A 20,662-nucleotide genomic window follows, 5' to 3' on the forward strand; every position below is an offset into this window, starting at 1 on the left:
TGGACTATACTCACATATAATTTTGCTTGTCTTGTTTCTTACAAACTCATCTTTCTTTTCTCTCTCTCTCTCTCTCTCTCTCTCTCTTTCTCTTTCTTTCTCTCTCTTTCTCTCTTTCTCACTCACACACATACTCTTTTTTTCTTCTTTCCTTTTTTACTCTTTTATTTTCCTTACATACTTCATTTTTCACACATTCGCTCTTTTTCTTCTTCCGTTCTCTCATTCTTCCTTTTTCTCGTATTCCTTTCACTCTTCGTCTCTCTTATTTGTATATTACGATCGCGTCTTTTTCTAATTAATAATTGATCGTAGATTTTTTCGAATATGTATACATAAATATGTATACATAAATTTGTTATATATTTATATATATATTTAAATATATATATATAATTCTTTTTTTCTCTTTTTTTCCACAGAAAAGGTTGCCGGAAGAACTCCGAATACTCCAAAGCTGATATACGCAATAGTGAGTGCATTTTAATTTTGATATATTAATGTTTTATATTTATTAAATATATTCTGTATTGCACAATAAATACGGGTATGAAAATTTTCAATTTTACTATTTGTTTATAACAAAGTTCTAGCTAAAGAAAGGTTAAAGTGAAATCGAAATATATAAATACTATAATTAATTTTTTTACCAAAGAATTGAGAGAGATTTATCTCGCGAGTAAAATCCTGCAATTGATTCATATATGCTCTTGAATGCCGTAAATTTATCGTTCAGAGTATTTTATCTTGAGTGGCAGTATACAGGTCACTGATCTTGTTCGCAAAGCTAGAACGAGTATGAAACTTTTATTTGAAAAATAATATTGACGAATTACATTTATAACAATTAGGCCTTATTAAAATGTTTAAAATATATGTCACCTACTTAAAAAAATAGATTAAAAATCTATATTTATTTAGATTGATTTGAAAAAAACCTAAAGTCCTCTAAATAATTTTCTAACTAAAGCAAACTCGAAGGATTCATACTATATATTTTTAAATTATTGGAATTTATACTATATATTGTTAACTTTTTGAACTAAGATCAGTCAACGATAATTGATTCTTTTTTTGATATCGCGTCATATTTCACTTCGATATTTTTTATTATATTCTTCACACCTTTTAAATTTGGGTGCTTACGGAAAAAGAAAAACGTTACTTGTAAACATATGACTGAATAATGAACAAGATAAAGTTGTTTGTTCGCAACTTGCTCGAAATATTAAGATGCTTTGTTATCAAGTGAATGTAATAGTTTTTAAGCGGTTCGGAATTCTCTCGGCTCTCGCTTTCCAATCGCGAAAAGACTTGTACGCTTGTACGTTCTACAAGTTTGCTTTCATCTTTTCCTTTCTCTCCGATTTTGTAAAATTTTTTAAATATTTCTTCTTTCTCTTTCTTTCTTTTTCTTTCTCTCTTCACTGCGATCTCGCGCGTCTTTTCTTAAGCCTATGTATGACAAAAAAATCTCGCGCTTACGCTCTATGTTCTGTTGAGCTGGTGTTATGTCCTTGTTTATATGTACGTGTATGTGCTTGAATTAATCTTTACGACTTCCATACGAAATTCACCCGAGTAATCTTGTTTTTTTCTTATTTATTACTGTTCACGTAAACTATATATATATTACTGCGGCTGACACCGTTGCATTGTATTCCTACAATTTCGGCTAACAAAATTATACGCAAAGTAAAAAATAAACATTTTGGTGCCAAGGTATGTGATAACAAACTAAAACGATATCGTTAATTTGTAGCGAAAACAAAAACGCTAAAACGTAAAGAGAAAACGAGAACGCGCGAATTTGTTTTGAAAAAACGAGGGTATTTCATGACTGCGAGTTTGTGAAAACCTTCACTAAAAAATAAATATGGGTGTGTGCTCCATACACAACTTCATACTAATATATAAATTAATTAATAACAAACAATCACAACACATAATTTTGAATACTAACCAATCAATTTAAATATCTATCTAATACTTTTCATGATTTAATTATTTTTATACTGTATTTATAAATCTGGTACTTCGTTTCGGTAATAAAAACGTATTTTATTTTTGTAAATTAAAAATAATATATATCGGATATATTTTTGTATTTTGATACTTTTTGTTTTTTCGTTATTTCCAATAAATTTAAAATCTTTTAATTTTAGCTTGTTGTAATAGAATTCTTATGGTAATAAGTATTTCAACGAAAGCGTTTATGCTTTTAATTAACCTCTTGCGTTAAAATTATGTGATTCTAAAATCAGATTCTGTGCAGATTAAAACTTCGAGTTATGTCTCTCTTGCATTTGATTGGACGTGACAGATCTATTCCATACGTACGTTTCATTTTAGTCTATCGTATAACGCGTTGTTCTCAACGAAGTTAAATTTTTATGTGTAAGTTCGTTATTCTCTGTCTCTATTACGTACAAACAGAAAACAGACTCACGTGTCTCGCTTGGCTATTCAGATATCAACGCAAGAGGTCAAAAAAGGCGATTGCCCGAATATTAAGATCCGAATCCGCTTCCTTTTCATTTTATCTTAATGTAATATGTCTATTTTGAACATTTGTTTGAGAATATCACGCTTCTTTCACGCTTTTGTCAACTGGGTCATAACGAGACAGCTACCATTTTGTTTTACTCACAAAGGGATGAGAGATATACAAAATGTGATGACATACGCGATCGCAATTCGCTCTCTTTCATTTCTCACTTCCTTCGGTTTCGATGCACTGCTCATTGTTTTTTTTTTGTTTTTTTGTTTTTTTTGGGTTTTTAGGTTTTTTTGAATGAAACTGAGTTTATACACCGTGCGTATAATTTAGGAACTTGAGAATACTGTGACTGGCTCTATCTAATATGCCTTACCCTCTGTCGTTCCGTTTGCTGTACATTTCTTTGTGGTCGTAAAGAAGTATTGCTTAACGTTTGTTAAGAATTGACTCATTTGCACGCATAGTTTTGTTTTTTTTTTCTTTTCTCTCTTTGTCGCGTGCACGTTTTTTTTACCCGAAAAAAAAAACAAAATGGCTGCCGTTCAACGTGACGCATGTACCCAATGTAAAAAAAGTTATTTCTTTTTCTCTTTTTTTTTGTTTACCCTGTTTAATGCACAATTAATAATATAATAACAGCACGTGTATAATATAGCCGCGTATATATATTTGTCATTTATATAATTATAATTAATAGATAAAGAGGAGATAAAACTCTTCCTTGTCAATTGAATTATCGTAATGATGTGTGCACAATAAGGAACTGTTTTACGTTAGCGATATCAACATAAACACGAATGTCCCAGTCATGTAAATTACGCGCGTAATTTATTTAAGGACGATGTGCGGGCGTCAGATAAAAAGAGAGGAATCTCTTACTAAATTGTTTTTGTCAAAATTTTTTGCGTCATATACATATACACCGTACACACACTCACACATCATACACACTTTATCTTTTATTTTTCAGAAATGCAATAATAATTAACGTATTATACAAAATCTCACAAACAAGATCCAAGTATCAATTTTTGATAGACAATAAATAAATGTCTAATTAAACCGATTATAAAATTTATTAGTAAATTTACATCATAGCTTGGATTTTATTTTTTTTTAGTCTGGAGAAAAGTATTTTGAGTTGATAAAAATTTAAAGTGAGAGTAAAAGCCAGAGCGCCAATATTTAACTTTTTTCTCAGTGCGCGAATATTAAATATTTTAATTAAATACTTATTCACTAAAACCAATTAACGTTTAATGAATTTGTTCTTATGTTTACGCTCTCGCGTGTCTCGAAGAATTGAAATTCCTCTCATTTTTTCTGCGCGATATTGACAAGATCACAACAAAGTCAACCTAAAGCCCAATTACGAGTAGTTCATTGGAATCCTTCGATTTCTGCTCATTCATTCGTCAATTGGACTACGTTATGCAATTTAAAGGTAAGTGACGCGTTATTATTATTTGTGGGGGTGGGAAAGAAGAGCAAATATAGAGAATGGCGCGTTCGCGGGAGAACACATTGGAACAACAATTTCAAGTGGCGCTCGTTTCCGCATTGTATAACATACTCCAATTGAAGCTCAGATTTCAAAAGGGGCCTATCTCTCAGCTTCATCGAGCGGGCTCTATGTATATGTATATGTATGTATATATATACATATATATGTATATATATAAGCCTCTTTTAATATCTCGAATAATATTAGTCTGGAAGCGCGAATGAATGTAACATCCGATGTTCAGCCACTGTTTTTGTTTTTTTTTTTTTGTGATATACATAAGTTCCTAAATATAATATTCACTCTCACGTTTATGTCTTTCCTCGCTAGCCCGTTTAAGTTTCTAAATCTAATCTCGATGCTACTAACGATCGCGCGTTTTTTTTTTTTAATACTAAAGAATAACGTTTTCTCGCGCTCTCACGCACACTCTCTCATCACTTTTCTCTCGTACACACACACTCTCTCTCTCTCTCTCGCTCTTTTTCTCTATCTTTCACTCACCGGTCTCTCGCGTTCTCTTTTAATAATTTTAGGAGTTTTCCTTTTTCTTTCAATATCTCCTCGTTCTTTTACCGTTTGTTTTTTTTTGTTTTTTTTTGTTTTTTTAAGTCAGCGTTTGAAGCGCATCGCCGATTGATGCTCTGTACATTGCGGACGAACATTACGCGCAATATCTCTACTATGTATAATATTTGCTAGCTCTCTCTTTTCCTCGGTCTCACACGTTCCGATCGTTTGATCTCCCTCTGTATAAATCTTAAGTTTTGCACCTACATTGACTAACACCGACACTGGTTAATTAGAGGTTTCTTTTCCCTTTGTTTCTCTCTGTCCTGTGTGTGTGTGTATGTATGTGTGTGTTATAAATAGGGCTATAAATCTCTAGTGAAGGACGACGTGCGAGAATCGCTGAGACTTCATACGCTAAGAGAATTCGACAAAAACTCAGAATGTCGGTGTTATTTCCAGCCTTAGACGATATTATAGACGCCGGGAGGATGTGGTAGCTTTTCTCGTATGTGCGCGTGTGCGTGTGTGTTGTTGTAATTCGTGTGAATCCGCAATTGTTGTCACCGAAAAGAAACTCTTGCGTCGTATCTCTCTCTTTTTTTTTCTCTTTTATCGCGCATAAGATCAAGTATATATTACGGCATTACTTTAAAATCAATTACATGGTAATTCGTGTACGCGTTAATATATGTATACATATGTATGTAACGGAGGTTACTGCACGCATAATCGGTTTTAAAGCTATTCAGTAGCCGATTAGACTCATAACAGTCATCTTCCGGCGCTTCCGGAAACACAAATTCCGAGCGGAACTTTGAAGCGAATTGTTCGATGTCAATTAGAATTACGGAGAGAGCGCCGCGAATCGTAACGGTGTTTGCATTGAGCGACTTTGCACCCCATAACGTTGTAACTATAACGAATATACAGTAACAAAAGGAATTTCGATATCTTCATGTTCTTTCGTAACTTACGCATAAATTATATGAATTTATATCGTATTGCCGCACGTGTGCATTGAACGCAACCAACAATTTGAGATAAGGATAGCGGATTTTTGTAAAGGCAAAGTAAAGTCACTCCGTGATTCTAACGATACATATCTAGTACTTCTCCTTGTGAAAGTTCTCTTCTTCTGTTACGCGTCTTATCGTCTCTTTGCTTTGTCGATCCGGAATTTGACGCGACTTTTTTTTTGTTTTGTTTGTTTGCACGTTCCCGTCTTTCCGCCCAAGTAATAATGTTGAAAACGTGATGTCAAATGTTGTAACACGCCTACGTATGTAACCTCTTTCGCTCGGCCGCCACAATATTTTCTCCTGCTTTTTGTTATTTTCGTTACGCACCCGGGAAAGCAGGATTGCGACAGGATAGGAGAGAAGCACCGTTCCGCTATTTAGCCAGCGAAAAGGCACATTGGGAGAGGAGCTTGAATCCGCACGCACACACGAAGATGGTGCGGAGAGAAGGGCAGCAAAAAAAAAAAAAAAGATTACTTGATTTATCCATTCTACTTTTTCATCAGCCTTTATCCCTCTTCTCCTTTTCTCTCTTCTCCGTCATCTCCGGCCGCTGTTAAAATTCTCGTCAATCCTTTCCCCGCGCATTCGATTTAAAACGTGAAAGCCCAGAAACAAAGTTATCTGTTTATTTTCCCAGGTGTAAACGCGCATAATGTTTATCATTATGTAATTGTTAATTATATTCACGCGGATACGCGCATTGCGCACACGGCGTTCGTTAATAATTGCAAAAAATTGCCATAAGAATCATGTAATAATTAATAGGTATAATATTCGTAAGAGAGTTGGTATTTTTTTCTTTCGTCTCTTTATATACCTTAAATACTAGAGGTCTCTCAATATGTTATCGTCTAATAATTACCAATTATATATATATACACACACGCACATATATATAATATATATGTATATGTATGTATGTATATATATATACTATTTATTTATATATATATATATTCTAGACTTAACCGCTTAAATTATTTAGCAATTAATAATATCAATTTAAATTATTTTATTATATTATTATTATATATATATTATATATTCTTTTTTTTTTTTTTTATTAATGTCGGAGAACGGGCTGGCGTCAGCTGTGGACAATTTCGACCACAGTGTTAGCCTTGTTGCAGCACACGGTGTATCTTCTTATTTCCATTTAAACACACTCTGTCTTCCTGTCTTCTCGTCTCTCTTTCCCCTCTCTCTTTCTCTTTCTCTCTCTCTCTCTCTCTCTCTCTCTCTCTCTTTCTCTCTGTCTTTCTTTCTCTCTTTCTGGTCTTCTCTGGACGTCTTTCCTGTTACGTCAGTTTTCTTCTTTAACTTCAACAATATTTATTTTTTTCCTTTCTCTATCTACAGTTGCATCCACTTCCCTGGATTCGACTAATATTCTAAATTCTTTTTTTCTTAATGCGTTGTTATATATATTCACATGTATAATAATACGTCCGGTTGTGTTTTACAACCTGGACCTTTGTCGATCAAAAAATGGATCTTACTTGATCGTCGATCTTTGTTCAATAGTATTTTTTGCGTATTGCAACTTGTGATTATTTATTTGGGCGCGGAGGACGTGCTTGTGGTACTTCTTCCTATTTCATCCAGAGATCATCATCCGTTGCGTTTAGCTGCCTCAAATCGTTCATTATATCAAGCGACCGTGCTGCGTTCTGCCGTCTCGTCCATCCTAGCAAAAACAAGATTAAAAGTTTAAATAAATAAGTTAGATGTTTGTTCCTCGCTACCTAACAAAGTGTTACCTGAAAATCTGGTTCGTAATTATTAATTTACACACGATCGATAATAAAGTATGAGAAGGTAAATTTAAACAGACACAAATATATTGTATTTTTGATGTACGTTTGAAATTGCGCGACCGTTAATAGTTAAACATTACGTACTTCGCAAACAAATCGAGGACAAATATACTTCTGTTGCTGCTATAAATATAATTTCTTGTTCTGCATAAACTCTTTTATTACTATTTTATTATATTTTTGACGGAATATATACGATTTTGAGAAATAACGTACAACACACACATACCTGTTATTAGGTCTTAACAAGGCTCAATGGTAGCCATTAGTGAACGCCGCTGGTATTAAGGGACCCTGGAACAAAATAAGATCGCGGTCTCGTCTCAAAACTTTTATGAGAAAGTAGTAACAATTATTGTTGTACGAAAAGTATGTGTGAGCGCAAAAAGATAAATCTTTTAAGTTTGCCTGCATATTTAAGATTGCAACGTGCAATTGCGGTACTTGACCTTTTGAGGCTGTGGGTTATTTATTTATTTATTTATTTTTGAATACTATTCGTATCAAAATTTTATAATGTAAAGTTATCAATTATTAAGTGAGAATTGCAAAGGACTTATTGATTTATAGTTACAGAAAAAAAGTCTTGTACTAAACGTGAATTTAAAAAATATTTAGCAGAAAAAGAATGACAAATTCCATAAAAAATTTAAAAAAAATGCAACATATAAGCGACATATTGAATATTTGATGTATCTTTTCTTGATATATAAATCAATGTGTATAATAGTTGATTATACTATACCTGACGAACCAGAGACATACTTATAAAATATAGAATCAGACTGTATAAAGCGTACAGTAATAATATATAAGTACATAAAAGCAATTTTACTTGTAAAATTGATAACCGATTGCATCAAATATAATTGATTAGCAAAGGGGGTATGTGTGTATCATACCCACACAGATTTGCTCATTATCAATGCATAAAGCTGGTGAAATTGCAGTGTTGGAACGAAAGGATAAAGAGCCCGATTAACGGTTAAATAATTTTATTATACTTAGTAAAAATTTTACGTGCAATACGACGTCTTCAAAAAACATAAAACTGTAAATGTGTATATTAAATCCCGTTCAAATCCATTTTGCTTTTACTTCGTTCAAATAAGTTGCGTCGATGAATATTCGTTACAGAAACATTGATGCTTATGTACATTCAGCAAAACTGGTTCAACGGATTATTCGTCGGTATTCGTCATATTTTAAACGCGATATAAAAGCTAAATTCTATTAAGCTTCTGTTTTTAATCAATTTTTATGTTTCTCTTCCCGAATCTCTTTCTCGATTTTCTTCGCGATTTCTTTCTCGACCTTATTCAAATGCTAATTATATAACTCGGTCTATTTCAAATTGATGAATGTCCTCCATTCATAAAAGACATGAAAAACAATTGACTTCTTTTTCGACATCATAAGAAAGTTACAACCTATATTGAAAAAAAAAAAACACGACGGAATATAAATTGACGAATAAAAAATCCGGCGAAGTTTTCCGATTAAGGAATCGTAGACGCTCTCAGTCCTTTCGTTCCATTTAGTCTGAGGAGGGGCCCGATCCGGTGACAAAGGGGGAGAATTAAGTGGACTTACGGGACTGTAGTTGAGCGGGGCACGGGATACGGCGATCGCGGGGAACGCGGTCGTGGGGGGCTGCGGGCTAGCTGCGGCCTGGACGTAGCTTGCGACTGCGGAATCCGCGGCTGCGGCTGCTGCTGCGGCGGCGGCGCTCGAGCTGTACATGTCAATCGGGCCCGGTGAATTGGCCGCCGGGAAAGATCGACCCTGCGGCCCACCGTGACCGCCGGCCGCGTGCGGCGACGCCGGCGGGAACCCGGCCTGCGCTGCGGCCGCCTGGTAGTTGTTCATCACTGCAACGAACCCGCGTCAATTCTTCACCCTCTTTAACCCGGCGTGTATGTGTTGTCTTCGCGATTATGACAATTTACTAAGTCAAATCTCTACCAAGAATTTACTAAATCTCTCAATTATCATGGCTCAGAGAGATAAGGTTTTGATAAATCATTAGATGATCGTAACACAGACGTTAGATTTTATTTTAACATAAATTCTTTGATATTATTTACTTAAATAATAGAAAATTATACGTCCTTTTTCTTTATTAGAATCATCTTTATCTGAACCATAATAATTGCGGACTCAAATGAAGATTTTCAAAGAGAGATGTCACTTTTAACCTGATCGTGAAATGACATTAAGCAACACTGAACACGTTCAAATCATAATTACACAGCGCACAGTATTTCATAAAGTGAACGACAATTGTTGTGTGTGGAGTATATTCTGATTGTTTTGTTTTGCCCGTGATAGCGAGATACGAGCGTTGCATGCCTTATCCCGTTTAGGAATCTTTCATGCAAATACCTTAAAGCGCGGTGGTTGCTCCGTTGGTGTGTTTGCCCCGTTTTAACTTTTTCGCTTCTTTCCGCTCATTAATATCAAACTCATTTCAGACGTATAACGATACGCTTTAACGGTCTAAATCTCATTAAAGATAAGATTATTCTGTAACTCGTGATGCGACATTTGTTGTAACGAGCTCACGCACATATTCGTGCACAAATATAAATTAAGATCTTTGGTCTACGTTTTACTTTGAGAATTGTGTGTATGTGTGTGAGTGTGTATGTACGCCTCGCGCGTCGTTTGATCGACTATATAAATGTCATTACATCGACGTATATATATATACGATACACACATTAAATACAAGGAGAAGGATAATAGAGTCTGTTTCAACAAATTGTGTCTCGCAATGCATTTTCTTGAAGAAAAACAGAAAAGAATAAAGAAAAGAAAAGACACTCATATATAAAGCGTATCGCAAGGCAGCTTTTACGTATATATACGTATACATATTATATATACATGTATTTATATGATTATAGAGATAATGAAAATAAAGCGCCTTGCACATATAAATACAATATATATATACATACATATATATATATATATATATGTATATGTATATGACATTGTACAACACGTCGCCGGGACAAGCAACGCAATCGCACGAGGCACTGATGGCGATCGATTTGAAGAGTTATGAGATACAACAGGCTTTCGACTACGATTACTGTTTTCACGCTTCTGTTACGCACAAAGATCGATTGGAATCTTTCTTCGTGCCGTTAATTAGGAAAGTCAAACGGAACAAATTTTTCACACGACTGATTTGATTATTAAAGAGAAGTCAAGCGACAAAACTAATAAAACTTACCCCATTTCACACACGTTTGGCTCTCATTAAAGATACCCGTGAGAATACAAAAAAGAAGCGGCGAGAAATTATGAAAATGCGAACAATTATGTAGAATTTGGTGCAACAGTGAACAGAATCGAGTCTAATAAAAGTTCGCCTTCGTATTTTTTGACAATTGTGATATTTGTTTGTAGACAACTACGTGTGTTTTCTTTTGCGACACTTTTAGTAAATAACACATCCGACCGATGTGATCCGCTTTACTTTTTGCATAGATTACAGCACCGTAAAAAATGAATTTTAAGAGAGACTCTTAATTTTCTACACCTTCCCGGAAAAATTTCATAAATTGAATTCATTAACTCTCTTGCACCAAATCCGACTGTTGACGGGAGAATAATAGCTGCGAAAACTAATTTCAAGCTCAAACTCAAAGCTAGATTCCTCTCTCTCTCTCTCTCTCTCTCTCTCTCTAAATACGTAAATAAACATAAATTTTTAATTTATAGCGCCGTCTAAAGTTTTTGACACTTCTAAAAAGTGTGTGTTTTTTATCCCATGCTTCTCTTTCCCTATCTAAATAAACTTTTTCCTATCTAAAACTAACTCTAACGATAAAAAGCTATTTTCAAACATTTCTCTCTCTTAACCCCGCCAACAACTGCCATTCGTATACCTCGTGTACAAAGTAAGAGGGAACGAAATGATAGCGAAACTACTCCGTATTACTCTCGAAACTGGTATTGCACACGGGGAAATAGTGTCCCGGCGTCGTCGTCGTCCGCATTCTCGAACTTTTAGCACTTATAAGAAGTCCGACGGAGATAGCCAATAAGAAGCAGAGTAGAGATTAATGTATCTGACTTGTGAACGATTTCGCGTGTCGCGCGCGCTTGCGTTGTGTTCATGCGGAGGAGAATCGCATAAAATGTCATACGATATGTACTTTTGGATTAACGGGGGACAAAGAGAAGAGAGAAAAAGGCAACGAAAGAATAGGCGAATAAGAGGAGAGAAAGAAGTTGGTGGAAGGAAAAGAGGGTCGCGGTACGCGAAGAATTTGAAACTCTCTCGCGACGGGAACGAAGAAAAGAGAGGAGCAGAAGGGGGGAGAGGCTACGGGAAACACACCAAAAGCGCCCTGGCGTACAATCTGAAAACCCATTCAGCTTTTAAACTCTTGACAATGGCGGCCGGTTACAAAGTTTGTGCTACGACGGGGGGAGGAAGAGGAGAAGAAGAAGAAGGAGGAGGAGGTGGAGGAGGCACAGGGGACGAACGAGCGCGATTCAAAAGTTTGATTTATTTGAGAGGAGATTGCGGACGGCACGACGGCGCGACGGCGGGTAGATCGGGCAGATTCTAGATGGGGGAGAGAGAACACGAGGAGGAGAAAAAAAAAAAAAGAAAAGAAAAATAAAAGAGCGGAAGCGTATTTTGCTGCCGGCATCTCGGCGCCCTCGCATGTGCGACACTTCTTTTAAGGAACACCAAAGTCTCTCCGGCTTCTCTTCTTCCTTCCTTTGCGAGAGTCTTTCGGCGGAAAGCGATCGCGCGAAAATCAAGGGATCAAGCATTGTAATGAAGTATCGATGTGAAAAAAAGAGAGAGTAGCTAAATGTTTGTGTGTAAAAGAATGTTCTAGTTTGTATAACATGGAAAACGGATTTTCAAACGAATTTTCAAACAAATTATATTTTTCAAAAAACAGAGGAAAATTATACACGTGGAAGAAAAAACTAAAAACAAAATCTCCCTCATTTTATTCACGTCTCGCGCAAATGTCGTGACTTCTCGCAAAGTTTTCCCTAGTTGATAAATCGAGATTCGCAATAGTTTTGACGACACAGGATGATTTGACGTGACAGGATGATTTTGCGTAAAACAATCATGCAATCATGCTCAACAAAATACTCATGCTTTTCGCGAACAGACAAAGTGTCTTTCCTGAAATTACAAACATCAAGAGAGAACCAAACTCTCTTCCGCCGATTATCAAACAATACAATTGAAATTATTAAGAAACAATTTGTCTAAAATCTTGTTCACTAAATGCTTAAACAGTATTACAATAATCTCGCAGAAACGATGTTTATGCGCGCGCGATTTCGACGCAAAACTATCGCGTTCAACATCTTATCGTAACATTTCGTTCAAGTAAATGCGAATATTGCGAGTTATTGCATGTTTTATAGATACACAATCTTGCTTAGATGCATAATTTTGCATGGTTAGTTAACATAAAGGCCATTCCTGTAATGGATCATTAGCATTTGCGGACGGATAATCGATCGATGCGCGCGAGATGAAAAGCGAATCGAGAAAGCGCATTACATTCACAGCCGAGAAAAAGAAGAAAAAGAAGAAGAAGAAGAAGAAGAAGAAAGAGTTTTAAGACGTACCAGAAAGTGCTTGTGTAAGTAAGGGCGTGTTGTTGTTTGGGGTGAGCTGGCCATTGGTTAGATCCACTGAAACATAAAACTTCGGTCACAACTGCGCTATACTTGCAACGCGCACATATGCTCTCGCTATATGTATTTTTCGACTATCACTCGGCAATAGTCTGAAAACTAATATATTAAAAACAAAAAAAAAAAAACAAACAAATAAAAACAAAAAAAAGAATAGAACACTGAGAGAAATAATGGCGCGCCAAATGGATGACTGAAAGGAAAACAGATGAAGAACAGTACACAACAGATTTCTCGCGAATGTGTGTTGCTTCGTCACTCTAGTCTTCGGGTTTCGCCTAAGGACGTCCGAGGAGGACGTCCGAGGAGAACGTCCGAGAATCCTCGAATATATTCGCGCACCTTGTTACTTCGTCGTCGACGCTCAACGTGTGGAAAGTGGCTCTCGAACGTTCGAAAAACTCTGACGACAGTTGTTTCTTTCGGAACGAAATTACGATCAATGTGTGGATGAAGTCGGGAGGGAACGTGTGTGTGGAGAAAAACACACGTTGGAAATAACAGAAGCGCTCGGTCGTTGCCGAAAAAAAAATGTGACAGGTGTTTTCTCCGGGCACTTAGAAAGCTTTCTCTCGTATCGACGGTATCAGCTTACTCTATTGAGCGAGGATGCTCGAAACCACGATAGTGTTTATCGCCAAGACTACGGTTTCGATTCGGATGCACATCGACTGAATGTGGCAATAATGGAACCTACCTACGATGTATCGATCTTGCGTCTCTCTCTATCGAGACACACCACGGCGCAAAATTCCCTTGAGTAGAACTCCCTGCATCGAAATGTACTTTAGTATTAATATTGGAGAGATACACATGCGCGCGCGCGTTATTAATTTTATCCGTACGTATCTCACTCGAACTGTCAAAAATATTTGACAGTTGTTCGAGTGTTACGCGAAGCGAATAAATAGAGAGTCAACCGACATCGCGATAGAAATAATAACAATTACTATCGAGAATAGTCGAGAGAAATTTTAAGAAACAAGATTTTTTTCGCACGCAAAGAAAGAATTGTACAAAAAACGCGAAAAACGAAGCGGAACGAGTGAAGAAAATGGTCGCACTTTGCGAAAGAAATCGCGCATAGAAGATTTCCAGATAGAAGAGGAGAAAGAGAGAAAAAGGAAGAGAGAAAGAAACAGAGAGAAGAAGAAGAGAGAGAGAGAGAGAGAGAGACAGAGATCAATGATGGAAGAGAATTGGCGAAATGTGTGCGAGTGCATGTGTGTGTGTGTGTGTGTGTGTGTGTAAAAAGGCAGACGAGAGAAAAACAGGAGGAGGTGTTTCGGTGCGTATTTCGAGTAAAGTGAATGTCGACTTCATACATTTCTTCCGGAGTGCATTGCGTTGGACATGTTGTATCGGCGTCTCCGTATACGTACGGCCTGCGTTCTCGCTTCCGGTTCCGTGGTAGTACACCGCCGGCATTCCTGATATTAATAAAGAACAAGAAGAAAGCTGAGAATGATGAGAAACAAAAATAAAATGGAGGGCGGGGAGAACGATCTGCAAATCGCAAACTGTTACCGAGACAAAATATAGTACTTGGCTGGGATTTGCGTGAATTATATAACTCAGACACTCCAAAAAAGCAAATATATATATATTAATTAAATAAATATCAAGTAAATATGTATTAATCAAATAAAATTTAAAATCATCTTATAGGCAAGAAAAACTATTTATTTATTGAAAATAAATATTCATTTGGCGAATGTTTCGTGGCACGAAAAGTGGAATGTAGGACAGAACGCAATGAGGAAATAATCAGGAACAAAAGCGTGTTAAAACTTGTTTGTTCAGCTCATATTTGTAACAAGCGATGATTATGACGTGAAATGCTACAAATTCATTTCCCAGCGTGACATAGTAGTAGTTCTCCCAAGAGAGCAATCACTAATGTATGAAGTATCTTAAGAAAGAGTTTTCGATCCCACAAAGCCGTAGATAGTAAACCAATCAGATTAACAACACGCGATTAAATAAAAAGCATTTAGTGAGAATAATCTGCGTACATAAAACAATTATGGATATAAGCGCGTGCGGATTTTCTATTTATGAGATACACGTAGTCGATGTGATGGAAAAAATCAAATGTGTCGGGAATAACGGCGAGAACGGATCAAACCGTGTCTTCGATATGTCGTTAATATGAAAGAAGAGATAATGGCCTTTCTATATACAGCGCAGCAACGTGTATTTTCATGGAGAGGCCTCGTTTCGGGCGCACGACTATCGGCGCTGATAACGCGATTGCGAGAGAGGGTGAATGGACCATAAATCGTGGATCGACGTGATTTGTATGGGGTATCACGGCGCTTAATGGTGTGGCTTGTTTCTATCGACATGCTCCGACCGGAAGTTCCGAGCTGCCATAGTTAGAGGGGGAACACTCTATAGATCTGTCCGTAGCCTGACGATTTACGTGCGTCCGTATCTTTTCGATGGTCGGCAACATGAATGAATCATGTTCGACGAAAGATAGGAAAACTTGAATAGAAAAAGTCGCGTCTTACGATTACAATAATTCGCCGTTTTGAGAACATTAAAATATTCTCAGTAATCAGCGCGTGTTGTGCGCGCTTTTAATTAAGCAAATACCATAGATACAAAACCAGATATGTGTGTATAACAAAGAGGGAAAATATATTTTGAAAGTGTGTGTACGTGTGTATATGTCGCGTGTACAGCTTTGTATAGGTTGACGAATGAAACGGAAATTCTTGCCAGTGATGTTTATCGGAAATTTCGTGTAAAGAAAGAGAACCCGTGCATCTACGTCCGGTTGTCGAAACGGGCGCGGCTTCCGGATTTTGCGACAATCAACGGTTTTGCATCGATAACTCTCGAGATCGTATCTCTCGACTCGGCTAAAAATAACTCCGCTCATACAACAAAGAGTATATAATCATTACGTATGTAATTATATATTAGATATATATATACATACCCACAATATAATAACTTAATAAACGTTAGATTAAAACTAATATTCTACATCACAAATATTAGAGAAACACGTGTAAGTGTGTGTGTGTTAGCGAAAACAAAGAGGAAGAGAGAGAGGGTGGAAAAAGAGAAAGAGAAAGAGGAGCTGGAGAGGGAGAGATACTTTATTGCATGGGTTTGGCCATCCATCGAAACGACCGACACGTAGGGATCTGGGCCAAGAGTTCATCTATTTCGAGTGTATTTCCAGCTGACGTAAACGCGATCGAGACTTTAGATAAGGACTTTGCACCGTTAAGTCTACTCGGGGTGGAATCCGAGTAATGCAAAACCAAAGAACGCTATAAGTCTTACTAAAATCAGTTTACACAAAATTGATTGCTTAACTTGGAGTTGATTACACGCGCAAAAGAAGAAAGCGAAGTATCAACTAACGATTACGAATATCGATGAAGAACCGAACACATATATCTCTATATATATTTATCATGAGATATAATTTCGTTTGCTAATCGGATCTGCGCCGAAATAAAAATCTGAATCGAAAGAGATTTCGCAGATGTTTCGACACAGATCGCCTGTGTTTGAAAAATTCTAGCGAGAGAAACTGCACCCAAGAGTCGTGTGAAAAAGCTATGTATGTTACTTTAAGTGCACGGTCAAAAAATGCGAAAAGCAATGTGTAATTTTGCACAATTACGAGAAATAGCGAAGTGCACACAGACGTTTATGACGAAGCAACACATTCGGTCGAGTTTAAATTATTATTCAGTGTCGTAAAAGTTGTAGAAGAGCTGACTAACTATTAAATGTGTTAATTATTAATTCGGGCGCATCCATGCTCGGCAACGCGGAAGAATTGTTCTTTTTTTTTTTTTTAAACAATAAGTTAAAATCGTTAAACACACAAATCAACATAGGTGTATCATTTTTCGAGCGGCAGAATCCTTTCCCACACTCTAAGCTACACATACTCAGTAGAACTCAGTGATTATGTGCCGACAACAATAATATTGTAGTTTATACATATATTATAAATATGTGTATAAAAATATTATAATATACATATCATCGTGTGGTGTGACAAGGTCAAAGTTTCTAAGCTACAAACTCGTTAGTATATATCACGCTGCTAATTCTAATTAGCGTTCTAATGCTAGCGGTCAAATAAATGGCAAGAAATAATACTGTTCGGGTTGTACAATTTTACGGCCGGCTCTAGCACGAAAAAAAACTACCTTCGCGAATAATACGCAAGATAATTTGTATAAGTTAATGTATCAGGAAAATATAAGGATGTATATATAGATATATAATATATATATATATATATACATATATATATATATATGTGTGTGTGCGTAATATATATTATATATTATATATGTGTATATATAATATGAAGATGTAAAATGTCTATAATATTTATATGTTTTATATAGCAAACATATAAATATTATATATAAACATTTATACATGTGTAGCAAGTAGTCAAGTAACATATGGACACACACAAAGAAGATATATACCACACTCATTCTATCTACGTTTTGTCTAAATCTACCGTTCTATAAACTCTATGTAGAAGCCGTAGACGAGATGTCGTGACAGATCGCCTTACTGCTTCTAACGGCTCTCTTCTTCAAATGAACTACTTTTTATCTCTATATATGTAAATATAATATATTTAACGAACGTAGATAACACTCTAAAACTTTTTATATACGATAAAATACTTCTTACTTTCGCTTGAGATACACTATGTCAATTCGGACTTGTACTATGATCTAAATATCAGCCAAGATTGCCAATTTGCGCTCTATTTAACAATTTGTGGATTGATATCAAAAAATTCTTACAAATGACAATATAAAAATATAAAAATAATTTTTCAGCATCAAAACAGCAAGTAGGCAATCGTAGCGTCAACTAAGTTATTTACTATCAATACATTATTAATTATACGAAGTAATTTACAACGACTTTCTTTGTACTACTTTTAATCTGAAGACTATGTATAATTATTTATATAACTCGCTTTATCTAAATTATCTACACTGTTGCACACCACCGCGGGAAGATTTGCGTATATTTGTTTCGCTGATCTGTTATCTGTTCGACGCAACAGTTTTTTTTTTTTTTTTTTTTTTTTTTATTTCAACACAGTTCTCTTTGCGCGTTCTCTTTCATTGTATCAAAACGCAAGAACAATCGACCCGTTGTGGTTTAAACTAGACGGTTTTACTATGAACAGTAATAATTAAGGTCACTTCATAAACGGCTTTTTCTAAAAAGATAGTAGATGTAGGTAGATGGTAGATTACTCGCCCCTAGGTGACTGCATCTTCAACGAAGTCTTCGTCATCTCGGCAACGGTTCTGTCCCCGGAGATGCCTCCCTTCCTTTCTTTTTTGTAATATATTCAACTCGAAATTCGTTTTTTTTTTTTTTTTTTTTTTTTTTTTTTTTTTTTTTTTTTTTTAACGGAAAAAGTGACTCATAGCCGTGACGAGCAAAACCGTATGCCACAATATCAGAAAAAGACTGACAGAAGAATGTACGAAAATAATAATGACACATATCGAAGTGTAAAGAAGAATTGAAACATTTACAAACTAAAAATCATATGTAATATTCGTCTGAAATTTGAAAATACTTGTGAGAGCAAAGGTAAGCGGTCTTTCAGTGCGTCTTTCGGCACTTTCGACGGGCTATGAGTCGCGCGGGGAAGATCAAGAGTGCTTTCACGAGGCTGATTTCAGTTTTCACTTGAACTACACAACCACAGTCTTGATACATGCAAGCGTCACTTCGACCGGCGCGCAAATTAGTTTACAAAGCTCATTAGTTACAAAGAGCAATTACTGTACTCGTATTCGTAAGTACAGAGATGCTCAAGAACATCAATAATAAGTTTGTTTAGTTTTTCCGACTAGTAAAAAAATTGTTTTCTCACTCTTTGTACGATCGTAATAATTGTAATGCAACAATCCGATTCTGCGCTAATTTAAATATTCGTGAATTACGCTCGTCTAAAGATCAACTTTGACAAAAGAATAATAACTACTCACACTGAGAACGCGAGCCTAAAATATCAACTATCGATAGCCCTAAGCAAGCTCTATGAAAGTAAAGAAGATTCTCCAATGTTTCTCCGTGACCGGCTAATGTGATTTGATTTTTGTACAACGGAAACTTTGAATTATTTTCGCGAAACATCATTATAACGAGAAAGAGAAAAGATCTCTCTAACACACGGTTCTCCTCTCTTTTCATGCGACGTATTTATCAAACACACACGCACGCACACACATACAATCTCTCGTATGATACGGTCTTTTTTTTTTCAAACCTACGGAGACATCAGGCTAAGTTCTAGTGAAAACTAATGTTAGGCTCGAGCACTCATACAGATATATAAAACGAGAGAGAGATGTGGAAGAGTTCTGGATATATAAACTAATATACTATGAGCTAGGCAGTCATCCAACATCAGTACGAAATACGGGATTTAAACGTATACGTATATGTATATGTATATATAAGAACCAAGTACGGCTCTCGTTACGATTACTTGTAGGCTATTCTAGATACTATGGAGAGAGAAACGACTCGTATGACATATGTATATATATATATATATATATATATATACACAATATATATACACACATATATACACATATATATATATATGTATATAGAGAGAGATACAGAAATTCCTAACCAATCAGAGAGAGAGATACGTAAGTATTCATGCGGTGAATACGCGAGAAACATTTGTAACGGTATGTTTTCCGAAACACAATCTTAAAACGTTTTGAATTTGACTCGAGCATCCTTACTACTCTAATAAAACGATTCTACTGTTTGTACGCCGATTTTGATGGTTGTTTTCGAATAGCAGAATCTGCGATCTGCCGCTTGTTTATACAGACAGATTATTTTATATATGTACAGGATGCTCCGGGAAATATATTCGCTGAATAGCGCGGTATTATTCTACATGTATCGAATAATTCTATCAATATTCCACTGAATAACTTGACACATATTTCAGAAAATAGCTTCGATACATATTTATGACCCAGACGCATAGATATATACCATGAAAAATTTTTTTATCGAAGATTGTTTTTCACACAGCACATAATAGTCTACCACTTTGTAACCGGGCGATGTGTGTGCGACGTAAAACTGAATTTATATTTTTACCGGGAAATAGTTTTTTTTAGCTGTCTTCGCGCTAGCGCTTTTTTTGTGTTCCTATAATCAACGGGGTTGTTTTAAACATAGAACGAGAAGAGAAGGAGCGAAAAAAATGTTTATAAAAATTATATTTCGCACGCGCGCTCTCTCTACGAGCGACATGTATAAACTCTTGCGTATTTATTCCGACACGATAGAGGCGTGACGAAAAATAAAATCGAATAATCTACGATGACAAATATCTAATAATAAGAGATCGTTAATTGTTGTAAATTCTCTCTACACTAATTAGAGAATTTACCGAATTTAGCGAGAGTGTACAAAAATCGTGTAACAGGAGAAATGATCAGAACGTTGAGTTTTTATGAAATAAATCGCGTCAAATTGACGTAAAGGAAGTAGGACAATGCGGACACTTTAATAACATATATTCTATTTTTACCGTGGAACA

At 35.8% G+C, this 20,662-nt stretch overlaps 1 protein-coding gene across 6 annotated transcripts in view; it reads right to left on the minus strand.

Moving 5' to 3' along the window:
- Positions 1 to 6,583: 6,583 nt before the first annotated feature.
- Positions 6,584 to 20,662, minus strand: part of LOC109852420 (RNA-binding protein Musashi homolog Rbp6) — a 457,600-nt gene continuing 443,521 nt past the window's right edge. For 4 of the 6 annotated variants that reach the window (XM_020423560.1, XM_020423564.1, XM_020423565.1 and 1 more), the window contains 5 exons: positions 14,379 to 14,483; positions 12,985 to 13,050; positions 8,950 to 9,227; positions 7,586 to 7,650; positions 6,584 to 7,226 (listed from right to left, as the gene is read on the minus strand). In XM_020423560.1, the coding sequence (XP_020279149.1) occupies positions 7,609 to 7,650; positions 8,950 to 9,227; positions 12,985 to 13,050; positions 14,379 to 14,483 (491 nt within the window). In that variant the 3' untranslated portion in view covers positions 6,584 to 7,226; positions 7,586 to 7,608. The remainder of the gene's footprint in view (positions 7,227 to 7,585; positions 7,651 to 8,949; positions 9,228 to 12,984; positions 13,051 to 14,378; positions 14,484 to 20,662) is intronic. The other 2 variants (XM_020423562.1, XM_020423561.1) reach the window with 1 other exon arrangement.

Source organism: Pseudomyrmex gracilis, unplaced genomic scaffold, assembly GCF_002006095.1.
Source record: "Pseudomyrmex gracilis isolate BER0280 unplaced genomic scaffold, ASM200609v1 scaffold_29, whole genome shotgun sequence".
In the NCBI taxonomy this organism is placed as follows: Eukaryota; Metazoa; Arthropoda; class Insecta; order Hymenoptera; family Formicidae; genus Pseudomyrmex; species Pseudomyrmex gracilis.